Source organism: Rhodamnia argentea, chromosome 7, assembly GCF_020921035.1.
Source record: "Rhodamnia argentea isolate NSW1041297 chromosome 7, ASM2092103v1, whole genome shotgun sequence".
Taxonomy (NCBI): domain Eukaryota; kingdom Viridiplantae; phylum Streptophyta; class Magnoliopsida; order Myrtales; family Myrtaceae; genus Rhodamnia; species Rhodamnia argentea.
Genome location: NC_063156.1, coordinates 3,465,743 through 3,479,742, shown reverse-complemented (window position 1 = coordinate 3,479,742; position 14,000 = coordinate 3,465,743). Strand labels below are relative to the sequence as shown.

General features: G+C 41.6%; 3 protein-coding genes across 4 annotated transcripts; 1 reads left to right on the top strand and 2 right to left on the bottom strand.

The window, feature by feature from the left end:
• Window positions 1-1,246: 1,246 nt before the first annotated feature.
• LOC115756242 (peptide chain release factor 1, mitochondrial) lies at window positions 1,247-4,821 on the top strand. The gene is made up of 11 exons (XM_030695943.2): window positions 1,247-1,517; window positions 2,018-2,118; window positions 2,286-2,384; window positions 2,588-2,771; window positions 2,866-2,914; window positions 3,005-3,083; window positions 3,209-3,283; window positions 3,381-3,458; window positions 3,764-3,922; window positions 4,257-4,352; window positions 4,446-4,821. The coding sequence occupies exons 1-11, from the start codon at window positions 1,367-1,369 to the stop codon at window positions 4,644-4,646; spliced, it is 1,272 nt and encodes a 423-aa protein (XP_030551803.1). The 5' UTR covers window positions 1,247-1,366; the 3' UTR covers window positions 4,647-4,821.
• A 270-nt stretch (window positions 4,822-5,091) lies between these two features.
• LOC115756240 lies at window positions 5,092-8,130 on the bottom strand. Its single transcript, XM_030695938.2, has 4 exons — window positions 7,774-8,130; window positions 6,709-7,289; window positions 5,679-6,194; window positions 5,092-5,531 (listed from the first exon to the last, which is right to left on the bottom strand). The coding sequence occupies exons 1-4, from the start codon at window positions 8,036-8,038 to the stop codon at window positions 5,400-5,402; spliced, it is 1,494 nt and encodes a 497-aa protein (XP_030551798.1). The 5' UTR covers window positions 8,039-8,130; the 3' UTR covers window positions 5,092-5,399.
• Window positions 8,131-9,082: 952 nt separating this feature from the next.
• On the bottom strand, window positions 9,083-12,809 carry LOC115756243 (two-pore potassium channel 5). Of its 2 annotated transcripts, none has more exons than XM_030695944.2 (2): window positions 11,632-12,799; window positions 9,083-10,731 (listed from the first exon to the last, which is right to left on the bottom strand). In XM_030695944.2, exons 1-2 carry the CDS (start codon window positions 12,552-12,554, stop codon window positions 10,584-10,586), a joined length of 1,071 nt encoding a protein of 356 aa, XP_030551804.1. In that variant the 5' UTR covers window positions 12,555-12,799; the 3' UTR covers window positions 9,083-10,583. The 2 variants fall into 2 exon arrangements, with proteins under 2 accessions (XP_030551804.1, XP_048138994.1); XM_048283037.1 differs by lacking the exon at window positions 9,083-10,731 and adding an exon at window positions 10,757-11,518 and having other exon boundaries at window positions 11,632-12,809.
• Window positions 12,810-14,000: the final 1,191 nt, after the last annotated feature.

Below are 14,000 nucleotides of genomic sequence, written 5' to 3'. Positions count from 1 at the left end.
GATGATTACTTAAAGTAAAGAAGATTGAGGAACCTCAATCATTTTTTCTCCCCCACAATGTCAATAGGGAAATGCTTCCATGACGGTAGTGTTAGTTGTTTCTGATCGTAGATCCACATACTATTATTACATGTTTTGTATAAATTACTCATTAATAAAAATATCTTGGAGTCAGAAATAATGGCGATCTTGTCGGATTATCAAGGTAGCAAATCCCATGTCAATAATTACCAATTTTATAAATATTAAGTTCACCGGTCAAATGTGCAAATTTAATACTTCTGTATAATCTCTATTGCTCTAATTAGATATAACGTCACAAATGGTCCTTGATCATTAACTCTATGTGCAATATGGTCCATGAACTTTTAATTTATTCAATATGATCCTTGAGCTTTTGATATTTGTTTAAATTAGTCCACACACTATATGTAAATGTTCAAGACTTCAAGTAGTTCTCTCTCTCTCTTTGTAGAGCTGAACAAACAGAGTTCTATTTTCGCATGGAGAAATAGAGCATGGGCAAAAGAAGTGGCTCGTTAGCGTGCCCAGTCAGCATGATATATCACTAAACAACGCAGTCTTTATACTTTGCAAATATAAACCCTAAATTGAACGAATCAAGCATTTTCTCCATATGCCAAACCTAAAAACAGTTCTCCCCCAAAATTAACGGCTGAAGCCTAGCTTCCTTTTCGGCCAAATCCGGATTTCGTTTTGCTTCTCTCGAAGCTTGATCGACTCGACTCCTTTTCCTATCCCCCGGTCTCTCACTTCATTTCATTCTTCTTACGTATCGTCAATTGAATGAAAAAGACACCCGATCGGCTCGACTTTCCCAAATGCCCACCATCGGCCCTTCTCCTTGCTGGGTCTGGATTTTCTGCGTCATGGTCGATGGGGAAGAAAGAGATGAAATAAATGTTTCTTTTGAGAAAATGTAGAATAATACATCTGCCGAAACGAAAGCGAAAGATTCGGCCGTTAATTTTGGGGGAAAACTGAATTTAGGTTTGGAATCTGGAGAGATGCTTGATTTGTTCAATTTAGGGGTTTATAATTGCAAAATATGTAGACCACGTGGTTTAGTCGAACATAATGTTGATTGGGCACCCTAATAAGTCATTTTGATAGAAGAAATCAATAGAATATTGTGTTTTCAGCAATTAAAATATGATATTTAAGCAGAGGAAGATTCCGACCAGAACTTTTGACAAACCTTAGGCACTTTTAATAATGTCTGCCTCCATTTGCTCTTCATAGTTGTTTCAGAGTTTTGGCACCGGCACTGAAACCCCGAACAGCCTCCATAGATCCTCAGTCGCTCGAGCGAGAGAGAGGGATTGGGGAAGAGTGAAATCCCAATATGGGAAGAAATTCGCGTTTCTTGTGGAGAAAATTGATGTGGGCGACGCGCGAAATCGAAGCTCTGCCCGCAAATCCTCAAATCAGAGCATCGTTTCAACGATCGCCAATCGCCAGAGCTTCCCTCTCCCTTTCTCGTTTTTGTTCAACTGGTAAAGATTTTCTTGTGTACGTGCTTACGTGCTATGAATTCGAACGGCGCCATCTTCGCTAGCTTTCAAGCTCAGTTCAGTAAAAAATGATCGTCAGTTTGTGCATTTTGAGCTTCCGTTCCTCGTATAGGTTGTTTGGCTTCTAGGGTGAGAGAGATTTTGTTGCGTTTTTAACTTAAAAATTTGTTTCTTTTTTCCTTGGGTAAAAGATTTGGATGATCAGTTGGATCATGGAAAAAATGAATCTTGGAACTGTGGTAGTTGTTTAATTTCGCCATCTTTGTTGTTGCTCTGCTCTGTTTAGTCGTTTGGGTTACCTCCGCCATCATTTGTGGAAAGTTCGTGTCAGATTGTCATTCTCTGGAGGAAACAGGCTGATTATAGTTTGTCCATTTATATGCTTATTGTTCGCAGCAAGTTCTCTTTCTCTCTTTTCTTTTGGGTTCAATCTTTCATCTTCTTAACTATTTCGAGTGTCAAAATGCTTGCCCACCTCACAGAAGCGCAACCTCATTCATCACCTGATCTCATCAAGATAATGGAGCAACGGCTATCAGCAATTGAACATAGGAGTGCTTTTCTTCAGAGTCTCATTAACCAGGTAACCCTGCGATCCTTTTTTTTTTTTTTTTTTTAATTTCTTCCTTCCATATGTATCTGTTTTTAGCTTTTCAATGAACACTGTTTCCTGTGTTTTTGCAACTGCTGAGTGCTGAGGGTGTTGTGGGTGGTCTTTCATTGATGATTAATTCTGTTGGTTTAAGACAGCCAGAAGCATCCCCAACTGAATATTCAAAGGCTAATAAGGAGCTTAGGAAACTTAGGGATTCTATGGAGCTTATAAATGAGCTGAGGACGAAACAGAAGGTGATGAGTTACTCTTGAACTTCTGACACATCTTCGCTTCTTTGGGAATGTTTTCATTTTGAAGCTTCTAGGCTTTTAGATACATGATAAGCTATTACTTTACTCATGCCATTATATGGTTTGCCTTTGGAGGCAAAAAAATGAGCAATACCATGGCTATTTATTGATGCCAAACGCAATTTGTCCTCTTCCTCTCAATGCAGGATATTGACGGTCTGAAAACCATGATGGATGAATCTCTAAAAGACAGAGACATGCTCGATATGGTAACTGAGGAATTGGACCAGGCGGTAAAAGAAGAGAAAAGATTACAGCAGTTGCTTCTGAAGTCATTACTTCCTAGAGATGATGCTGATGAGAGGGGTTGCATTTTAGAGGTGAGAGCAGGTAATAGTTGTATACTTTATGGTGTTTCAATGCAGACTCAAGGGATTTTGGTAGGGATCAACTTCACAAGTTGCTTGTTTAAATGTGTAAGCAGGAACTGGAGGTGAAGAGGCTTCCTTGTTTGCAATGGACATATTCAAGATGTAAGTTGAAAAGAAGTTTCTCGGATTTTATAATGATGTGAAGTCCTAGACGGTCAAGACTTATCCTTTGAAGAACTTGAATTTGGACAGGTATGAGAGATACTCACAAAAGAAAGGATGGAAATTTGAAGTAGTAGATATAATGGAATCTGATCTGAGAGGATACAAGGTACTGTTTCCGTAATTGGTTCTAGATACGTGGTTTCCCATCTTCAGAAGTTGCGCTAGATGATTCATATATGAGATGTGCCACTTGCATATGATGAGGTTGTAATTGTATATGTGATATGCCAGGAAGCTAGTGCAGCAATTTCCGGAAATGGTGTTTATGGGAAACTCAAATTTGAGAGTGGAGTGCACAGAGTCCAGGTATTACTTTTTTGTTTCTAGACTAAATTCGTGTGTGTGTGCATGCATGTGCACTGAGAGCTGGCATGTGGGGTTAAAGGCATATTTCTTGTGGCAGCGAGTTCCTGTTACCGAGAAGTCTGGACGTGTCCACACCAGCGCAGTGTCCGTTGCAATCCTCCCTCAAGCAAATGAGGTCTAGTTACTTTCATTTTGGCAATGAAGGTTTTGTTACTAGGATTGGTTTCCCTTCTCTTCTATTTGGTAGCTTTGGGATTTGAAAGAAGTTGCTTTATTGCAGTTGGCACTTATACAGTCAGGAATCCATGTTGCACTTGGCACTTATACAGTCAGGAATCCATGTTGCACTTGGCACTTAAAAAATTCAGATATCTTACTGGCTTCTGTCTTCTTATGGATCAATTTCCTTGACCTAAGCTAAGTAGTTGGGAGTTTACTTTTTTCTTTTTCCATTTTCGTGATAAGTGTTGGGTTCTGCAGGTAGATGTGCAATTGAGGAATGAAGACTTGAGAATTGACACTTATCGATCTGGTGGTTCAGGAGGCCAGCATGCAAATACCACCAACAGTGCTGTTAGAATAACTCATATTCCATCTGGCATGGTTGTGTCCATCCAAGATGAACGATCCCAACATATGGTAAAGGATTCTGACATACTGTAAATTCTGCTGAACTTGTTTGTAGAAAACTTTCACGCAAATCTTATCCTTCTGTTCCTTCATCCAGAAATTATGGCACTTTCTTCAATTAGAATTAATTTTCAGTCTCTGAAATTTCCTGTTTCTTTTCCCCTGCTGATTTGGTAGCTGAAGGAAGCAATGCTGTTGATGAATCTTTTATGTACGTGATGAATTCTGGTCAATAAACATGTTCCTGATCTAGATCACCTGATTAGGAAGTTGGAGCTTGTTTGATTGAGCCATCTAGTCATTCTAGTTACTTTAGTCCCTCCTCTTCCCACTTTTTTGACAGAATAAAGCGAAAGCACTTAAGGTTCTGTGTGCACGACTTTATGAATTGGAGAGATCCAGAATTCACTTGGATCGTAGTAAGCTTCGATCGGAGCAGGTATGCAGCAACCAGGCGATGGACATTAATTTATCATTGGCGTTTGGTATCTTTTCCTTTGCAATGTGATTAAAGATATATAACCTTGAACAGATTGGAAGTGGGGATAGATCTGAGAGAATTCGTACTTACAACTTTCCCCAAGGACGAGTCACTGATCATCGTGTTGGCATCACACATCACGCAATAGATGACATGTTGCAGGGAGGAATATTGGATGCCTTTATTGATGCACTTCTTTTGCGGCAGGAAATGGATGCAATTGCATCTTTCAGTTCAACAAGTGATCCTTAGTAGGGATTCTCTTGCTTGGAATTTTTCTTTCGTAAGACATCTGTGCTATATTTGAACATCTACCGATTTCAATTTGTTTTCTGTTTTTGGCCCTTTTTAACCCCTGTATCTACAAGGACATTTGTCATGATACATTTAGCATGAGTCAATTGTATTCTCGCGATTTTTTAGATAAGAAAATCGATTATTTCATGACTGCGTCGAATGGAATCTATTTGCTGTGAAGACTTCTTATTGTCGAACAGATTCTTTTGGTGCAGGACAGGAGATTGGATTGGTTTGATGGCAAAAGCAACTTTGAGTTAAAATGTATGAGGCATATTGAACCATCATCTTTCCTTGGGGGAATCAGAGCAGGCTTCAGCTGGGTATTTCTGATAGACATTACTTTCTCTGTTTTGAAGAGAGCATGAGCTGCATAAGAATTGTTTCAAAAAGTTTGCACGACCAGAAAGGAGAGAATTAATTGTTAATCACTCGATCTAGAGATGATGCTTTCTCGATTCGTCCCAAAAAACAGATCGACAAAGTGGCTACTTCCCGGCATCTGCTCGGGCATGAGCCTTATCAACCCTGTTGAGGAAGCCTTGTCCTTACACGCTTCCCAGTGTGGAAACTCCATATCTTGATGTATACAGCCGAGGCCTTTCCTTTGTACACTAGGTCTTTTATTCTGCATGCATCTAAAAGAATGATAAAAGCTCGGAGTAGTAGACGACATACATGCCCCCAAATCCCGATAGGAACTACGGATTAAGTTGATGTGAGAAGAACATCGAAATCGCTGAGAGTCCACTCTGCCATTTCGTCCTTGTCGCTGACGAAAATCTCCGTGCCGACATCAAGAGATGTCCAAATTCTTCTAGCATGAGTAGTATCTGGATCCTGCAATTCAAAGATATATCATATGCTATTTAACTTCTTTGTTCTACCGTGAGATGAAACAGTGATCACATTACCACCTTCCTTCTATCAAAAGTGAATCTAATGTGGTTCTTTATCCTCTCTGGCCTGTTGGATATTACTACGGACCTGATAGAAGTAGAGTCGGCTCGATAGGCCACCAACATCGAGCTCCCAAGTTCTTCCGTCTCCGATCCAACCATCACCTTGTGTGGCTGGATACCCATATCCGGCCCACGCAGGGTGAGGCAGCAATTGAACAAGCTCTTGTGCCTGGGGATTGCTATAAGGATCGCACGTGCTCGCGGGACTCTCCAAAAACTTGGCATTCCCGGGTGCACAGTAATAGTGATATGCCGAGTAGGGGAAATTATCGGTGTCATTCCTGTGAATTCTTTTGTTATCTGGTGTGATGTGGTACGGAGGACAACTGCCTAAACTCGTGGGGCTGCACCAGGAACGGGTCTTCGGGTTGATGATCATCTCACTGTACCTTGTGACGTCGGTGAGCACGTCCCCGTTGCACGGTTCGCCATTGTTCTTCCAGCAGCTGCCGATGTCTATGAGGTAGAACTGGCTCTTGGGGCCTCCACCTCTTTTGATGTCCAATGTCATTCTAACTTTGAAATTTGGTGACTCTGGAAGCTGAAAAAGGTCACTCCATGATCACACAAACATATGGAAGAAAGCATATTTGTTAATTCTACAGAGCAGACTAAGACCTAATCATCAACAGTTTCTGAGTCTTTAGAGTCTACATTCAATAGGGAAGACTTCATGACAAAATGAAAATGACAGCAACCTTTTCAAACGACAGGGGATAGGGAGATATATTAGGTGAACAATGCTACACCATTCCATTTAACAACCAACTCAGCCACTTTGTACGATCATATGAAAACTGAAGCCCCTTTTTCCAAGCATAATTGCTGATGCTTTGTCTGGTCAGTTGTTCTATTTGCTTATCAATCTATTGATCTTCATACCTGATTAGTTAGAAGCACTTAATCCTTCAGCATCATTAGATTTCTCTTTCTCATAAATGAGTAGTCACTCAGACCTTGAATTACGACTGCCTCCATAACTATGACAGCATATTTGCTAAAATGAAACAGAGGGAAATGTAAGTTCAAATCTCCGAAGTTCGAAAAAGGCTTACAGTTTTGAGCATCCCTCTGGTGTCGTAATGGTACCCACCAGAGAACCCTTTGGTTGCATCAGCTCTGAGATACAGCATCAGCCATGGATACTTCTTTGAAGTCTTGAGCTTGTGATGGAATACCCAACTCCCCGCACCGATCTTCTTCTCCCAAATTACTTCATAGAATGAGATATCATCTATACCATCCGTGACGTCCGCACCCAGTTCGTAAGTCCCATTGAAACCTCCTCTCATAGTACCGTTTCCTAGAATCTGAGTCTGCCGATGGTTCAGAATAGGTTGGTTCATACACCCGATTCCAAAGCATGGAAATTTTCCAGGACTAAAAGGAGCCGCTTTTTTCCCATTTTGAGGACATAAGCCAGAGTTCGTGTCGAAGTTGCCATTTTTTAGCATGATCATCCAAAAGTGCCATGGTTTCGGGATGTCTTGGACTTCACAGAGAGAACCCAGATAAAGCTCCTTATGCGCAGCATAGAGGTTTGCATTGTTTAGGACGTCTGTGCTTAAACCAGGGAAAGAACTGCCTAATCCTAGTCTGTTATCAACCTCTGTGACCTTGTGTCTCAGAGTGACGTCTGCATCCACAAGAATGAGGAGTTAAATTTAACCGGTTAGAGTGAAGAAAAAGGTTTGGTCGTTGTTGTATTGATTTCTCATTCTGTTAAATGATTAGCTGGTTGGCCACGGATCTTTCAGCTTAAGATGCACTCGACGTTGGCTTGTGAAATCGGTAACCTCATGTATTCTGAAGTAAGTGAGAATACAAGTTGCTTGTCCTCTAGGAAAGCGAGAGAAAAAGGAAATTTCCCTTCAGTAGTGGCGTTTATCAACATTTCTCAAACAAAGTTGCAGAATGGCTCTGCTTTGTTTCCGAAGCAGAAAAAGAAACTGAAAGCAAAAGATGAAAAAAGGCAAAGTTGTTGTGAATCTGCAGATGACAAACCATTTGTCATGGAATAACCTTGTTGCATTTGCAGACAAAATACATCGGCACTTGAAACATGTTAAACCAAAATTCCGTAAAGAAACACAAGAGCGGAATAGAGAAAAGGGACTCACTTTTGTGGAATCTTGCACTCTTCCTGTGTCTGTGTCTGCCTGAGAGGTCAAAACAATCAGCTGCTCTTGGACTCCCCATACCAGGAGCTTCAATGCCAACTTCATTGCAGAAATTCCAAGCTTCGAAGGCGACTCTGAGACCATCTCTTCTCATTCCAGGATCACCGACTGCAGATTCATATTGAGCCACAGTTGCGATAGGACCAAGAAGCATCATCATGCTTCCGACGAAGAGCGCAATGTTCCAACTAGAGTGCCTCTTCATGGCTAAAGAAGTTACCACGGGTCTCTGGTTTTGATAAAAGTGAGCAGAGAAGATGATGATGCTTATATATATGTGGATGAAGTTGAATATGGAACTGGGCAACATACATGGGTCCCTTACTTGTATGAGCGCATCTTGTCCTTCCTTTCCCATGCATAATCTCATAATAGTAGGTTTTGAATTTTGTTATTACTTTATATTGAGTAGTGTCAACTGTCCCCCTGCTAGAAAGCTGCGACCGGATTACTCGCCAAGTGCTTGTTTCGGACGACGGTTCGGCATCTCTCGACTTTTGTCGAGTTGAAACAGTTGAACCCACCCTGCAGCTCATAGGACTAAGTTTTCTCAGGCTCGATTCGATCAAACAAAATACAGTTTTCCAAGCCTTTTGATATGCTTGCGAGTGTGAATAAGACAATTTAGTGAGGTTGAGTCTGGTCCTGCACGAATGAGTTCGTAGACTAGTCCGATCGACCTCAGGCTCCACAAATTTAAGCACGGATCTTTAGGAACGAGCCGGTCAAGTTCGAACAGCAGACGGTGTCGATTCAAATCTGTTGAAATTCACATTTACTCTTCTAGGAAAAGAAAGGAAATGCCCATTTCATTTGCCTCCGCAGCTGCATCTTGGTCTAAAGTGATAGTTTTGACTTTCTGGCGCCAGAAGTCACGAAGCAATCGCGAAAGGAGTAGGTCGTTTCTTGGTGAAATTATTGGCCCTCCAAATCAAAGCATTAGTTACATGTGGGGTCTTCGTCAAAGGGCCTAAGTAGTAGAACGGATCTCACATTTCTATATTGGTGAGCTAGGCTTATCGAGTTGGTTAAATCAACTTGATCTAAAACCAGTTCTCCTGCACTTGGCTTAGTCTTATTATAGTTCTTGTTCGTTTCTTGCAGTACATCTCATTTCGGTTGAGAATTTATGGATCATGCAAATGAGGGTGAAATCTTTTACGTCTGGTACACGTTTGAGTAGAGCAGTATGCAAAATTTGTAAGACCCCAACTGTCCGTGATCGAAGCGAGCGAATCGATTTGGTTATTTCCCTTCTAATTGCATCACAGACGAATCTTCTCAATGTGGATAACATGACGCTAATACTGATAGTTAAATAAATTGACAAATGAATGGCCCTGCATATTGGGGAAGGATAGAACTTTTGATCATGGTCAGGGAAAAGATGATGGATTAGGTATTGAGTAGTACAAAACAGAAGATAACAACTCATAACCTAATGAAATTGACCAGACCATCCTTTTCTCTCCCTCCATCCTCATCAAATGTGAGACAGATTAAACCAGATAAGGATAAGAAGACTGGATATATGGTCAAAAGACTGCATTTGGAGATCCAGAAACGCATCGGTTCCAGCACAAGGTAATTCACTTGAGGCCAGGCGACAAGGAAATAGTCTCTCATGTATACTCCGGTCTTGATGCGGATGCGTAACTGGGAAGCTGTCCGATACACGAAATCTAAGCTAGGATATACCATTCCATCGTGTAGGCTACTAATTTAATGTTGATCTCTTCAGTGCTCCACATTGCTTGCTTAGCAAAAACAAGAGGCACAGGTATATGTCTTAATTCTACTTTTGTGGGCTCCTTGTTTTTTATTTGAAGATTCTCTTTTTGTTCAGGGTGTCATGGATGTATTTGGTGCATCGGTGGGGTTGTTTGTTAGGAGTTGTTTTTGTGTAGAGATTGGGGCTATGACGTCTGCCAATCTTTCTTTGTCCGGATTTGCAGGATTTTCTGCTGCCCAGCTTGCATGCAAGAACAAGTAGTCAAAAGGAAACATGGACAAAATGGTTTCCATTTGCAGCAGACAGTGAAGCAGGTTCTATGGAAACCCTTCTTCAGAGTCTTGCTAATTTACCAAACAGTTTGCTTGTGTGGTCTGCAACTCCAGTTGTTCTGCACCTTTTGGATTCATTTAAGCCAGACACAATCCTTGGTCAGCCTTCCAGTTATTAGTTCTCTTAAAGGCCATTGATTTCAGTTGTTTTTGAGTTTCAACTACGAGTTGCTGCAGCTGCATTATTCACCGCACATTCCTGAAACATTTTGCGGCAATCCATGCCTATGGCGGAAGGAGTCTCCTGATAAAGATTATATACCCCAGCAACCCAGATGATTCCTTCGTGCTTCAGTACAATCATTAGAAACATCCTATGTGATTTCCATAGCAAAAACTAGATAAAAGGAAATTAAAAGGACGCTATCGACTGAAGCATCAAGTCTCCTCCAATGACATTGTCCGATTTCAATGTCATTTGCAAGAAAAGAGAATTAACAGCAGGTACTATGATAGCACTTCCTTGGATTATACTCCTCAATCAGTAGCAATGGTGGAGGGAAAAGGTGCTCTCTTTTCAATTTCTGATCGTTGTCTTTAACCTAGAGAACCGTCGGATATGTACACTTAAAGCATATGTACAGCTTTTGGGGCAAGAAAAACATGCACTATTATGGCGATCGGACCAAAGACAATGTTTGGGTTATCTTTTGCATATTCATGAATACTTCCCCTGTCTTTCGTCATCACAGGTGATTGTCCAAGAGATGTAGGAGTGTTATTTTTCCAGAGTTGTTTCGATCAAGCTTGTTGAACTGATCACATATCTGTAATATGTCCTTCTCGCTGATCTTCTCCATTTCTTTCAGCTTGTATATAACATACTCCGATTTACTGCACAAGACAGGAGATTGTAATCTTTAACATTACTTATTGCTGCAAGTCTAGGACAAGGAACGTTTGATCTGCATACACTGATTTGGCCAAAAGCCAAATGTTGATTAAATAGCATAACAACTTCTGAAGAATATTGAATAACTTCTCGCCAAATCAGGCAATCTACACATTGAAATGACAGACTTATTGATATAAGCCTTCTACCTATAAAAGAGGAAAAGTACCTCTCTTGATTTTCAGCAAGGATATGAGCGGTGAACGAAAGGCTGTTTATATACACACACACGCACGCACACGATGAGAAGATAATTCATAAAGAAGCTTTTGAAGAAGCTAATGCACCATTCTGTTTGAAATTATGCATCCATCTCTTCACAACTAACAAGGCAAATCATCCCCAGTTCTAGCTTATGCTCTTTTAACAGAGAGCAAAGCCTTTAAATTTTGAAGTGTGCTTCTAAAATTGCATCTTCAATCGAAGTAACACGAAAGGGTATATTTTTGTGTAAATATGAATAGATAGCGAACAACTCACAAGACCTCGAGTAGTTATCTCGTTAAATCAGAACACTTTCAAGTCAACTTTTAAGCAAGACTCAGCACTGGACAACACATCAGAAAGCACTTGTGGAGCAAAAGCTATCTGCCACATAAAAGCGCACATGTTCATCATTGTCTCATTAAGAAATAAATTCGTTGGATGATTGATATTATATCTCAAACCATGACATGCTTCTTTCTAATTGATGTTGACAACCCCTAACCCAACTCATCTGCTGCAGCACTGCAGCTTATCATATTAATTTCCTTTAGAATCTGTTCAAAACAGTCAACACTTAACACACACCTAACTACTTACTTGTAACTAACAGAAGGAGCTGCAATCATGCATCCTACCTGATGAAGCCATTGTTGTTTAGATTGGCTGCCAACAAATCCTCGACAGTGACATCCCTCTGCAACACCAGCTTCGAAATCCTCCGGTGCCTCTTGTTAATCCTCGCCTCGGCCAGATAAAGAAACGCCCTCGCAACCACCAGCGTCGAGAAAAGCAGCCAAACCGCGGCGAAGAGCCGCCCCGGCAAAGTCTTGAAGGCCTTGTCCCCGTACCCAACGGTCGTGACAGACATAACCGCCAAATAAACCGAGTCCAACCAATCCAAACCCTCCACAAAGCAGAGCACCAACGACCCCATCCCAATGCACAGAACCACCACCCCGAGTGCCAAACCCACCTTCAACCTGATCCTCATCCTTCCCTTCTCAACATCGACGATGTAATTCACGGCACCAGACCCTCCACTCTCACCACTCACTCTTGCAGTGGCGAGGATCATGTTCTCTTGCAGATCGAGCACGAAATTCACTACCCCACTGAGCAATATGTCTATGAAACCAAAGCCCACCAACACAAACACGCAAGCGAAGGCCTTGGACTCGGGGGTCAGGGGGGCAATGTCCCCATAACCTATAGTGCACATGGTGACGATGCAAAAGTACAGAGCATCCACAACAGGGTGCGTCTCAACGCCAGAGAAATGGTCCCTATTGAACGCGTAAATGCCGACCCCGAGAAAGAGGTAAATGCAGAGAAAGAAGAGAGCCTGCCCGACTATGGATCCGGATCCGGGCCTCGGATTCGGGTCGCGGGTCGTGGCCCTCTTCTTGAGGTCCTTCACCACGGCCATCGCCGGGGCTGTCCTGCATCGGTGGAGGCTCTGCTTGTTCTTGTTGTGGAATTGAGCAAACGGGTGCTGGTCTTCAACAATCCGTTCAAGTTGGGGCCCTGTTTGGGAGGCGAGAAAGGGCTCGTCCTCCATGCGCGCGCGTGGGCGAGTCCGCGAGAGAGAGCGAAGGCAAAAGCGCGAAAGAGATGGCAACGTCCCGTCGTTTCATTCTTGAAGAAACCATGGACCACTGGAGAGAGAGGGAGAGAGAGACTTGTGAGGGACGCCCCATCGGAGGTTGGAGAGGGGCCCCACATGGAGCTCGGTGACGAGGATAAAGAGTACGATGAAAACGACGTGCAAAGCAACAGACTTTGAGGATTTTTGGAGCTTCGTCAATGGTGGCTGGTATCCATCCGCGCTAGCTAGCTGTTGTCATTATCCGGTGGGGCTGTGCTGATCACCACCTTCTTTTTCAACGTAGTCATTTCTTTCACGGACATGTTCAACGACGTCGCACTTAACCCTCTTGGCTAAAAGGCAAGAAGGGATGATCCTTCCTTGGACATTCAAATCCACCACCTACATGGTAAAGGAACGTCACAAGACATGGGCCAAGCATCACGAGGCAAGAACAAGCAATGGGCTCAACAACATTTACAACCCAAATCAAGACTTTGCAATCCTCATTGACCTATCTAACCAAGCTAGAAGATTATGACATTTATATGTTTGGAAAGCCCTTTAAGCCCCCTAAAACTCTTTAGCTCAGCATGTTTTGATATTCGGCTCGCAACTTCATGAAACTCGCAATTCAGTCCAACTGGTCAGATTTTATCTTGAGGCTAGCTTGTGTGAAAACCGGTATATGGAAGTTGATTTTGATCATTAGAAATAGTTTGATCTGAATACTTGTGAATGGTTTGGGAAATAGCCTATGAAGTGAATTGTGAAGGTTTATGAACCTGGATTATGAAATGTATTCTAGATTTGATTTGCGAGTTATTGGAGGACGGGTTTGTACTTGATTGATGCTCATTACCGTCGTGTTCTGAATCCAATTGAGGGGTTTGTGGGTATGCATAATCTTGGTCGACTTTGTCACGAGGCATTAAAAAGTGTCACCGTGGTTAGAAATGAGCATTAGATTGATTAATATAACGAATCATTAGTGTGTGATTTGATAGATATTAATCGATGAAATTGGCTATTGATGTCGGTTTTGTTATTGCTAATTGATTTAATACATATAAACCGTTATTGAAATGATATAGCTAGGTTTTCTACACTGAGCATCTATTATATACTGGATTTGGGATAACGAGTTCCGGTATTATTTCATAAATACTTACAATGGATGCTTGATTTGCTTATAAAAGGTATGTACAACTCAATGAGCTGTGGTTTCTCATATCATTCAACTTACATCCATTTTAAGTTCCTTAGTTAGCGGCATAGAGAACGAGAGTGTTGTCAACAGGAATTTCTTATAGTTGGATATGGACACAGTGTATGAGAAGTTGCAAATCTGTCCTATGATAGTTCTTAGGTTTAGCTGAATTCCAAAGCGACATATTCTTTTCGAGGATTATAAAAACT

Coding starts and splice junctions, on each gene's coding strand:
- LOC115756242 (XM_030695943.2), top strand. CDS start 1,367: ATGGGAAGAAATTCGCGTTTCTTGTGGAGAAAATTGATGTGGGCGACG. Junction 3,084..3,208: donor CTGATCTGAGAGGATACAAG/GTACTGTTTCCG, acceptor GTGATATGCCAG/GAAGCTAGTGCAGCAATTTC. Junction 3,284..3,380: donor GTGGAGTGCACAGAGTCCAG/GTATTACTTTTT, acceptor TTCTTGTGGCAG/CGAGTTCCTGTTACCGAGAA.
- LOC115756240 (XM_030695938.2), bottom strand. CDS start 8,038: ATGAAGAGGCACTCTAGTTGGAACATTGCGCTCTTCGTCGGAAGCATG. Junction 7,290..7,773: donor GAGTGCAAGATTCCACAAAA/GTGAGTCCCTTT, acceptor TTGTGGATGCAG/ACGTCACTCTGAGACACAAG. Junction 5,532..5,678: donor GCCGACTCTACTTCTATCAG/GTCCGTAGTAAT, acceptor TTTGAATTGCAG/GATCCAGATACTACTCATGC.
- LOC115756243 (XM_030695944.2), bottom strand. CDS start 12,554: ATGGAGGACGAGCCCTTTCTCGCCTCCCAAACAGGGCCCCAACTTGAA. Junction 10,732..11,631: donor AACAACAATGGCTTCATCAG/GTAGGATGCATG, acceptor TGTCTTGTGCAG/TAAATCGGAGTATGTTATAT.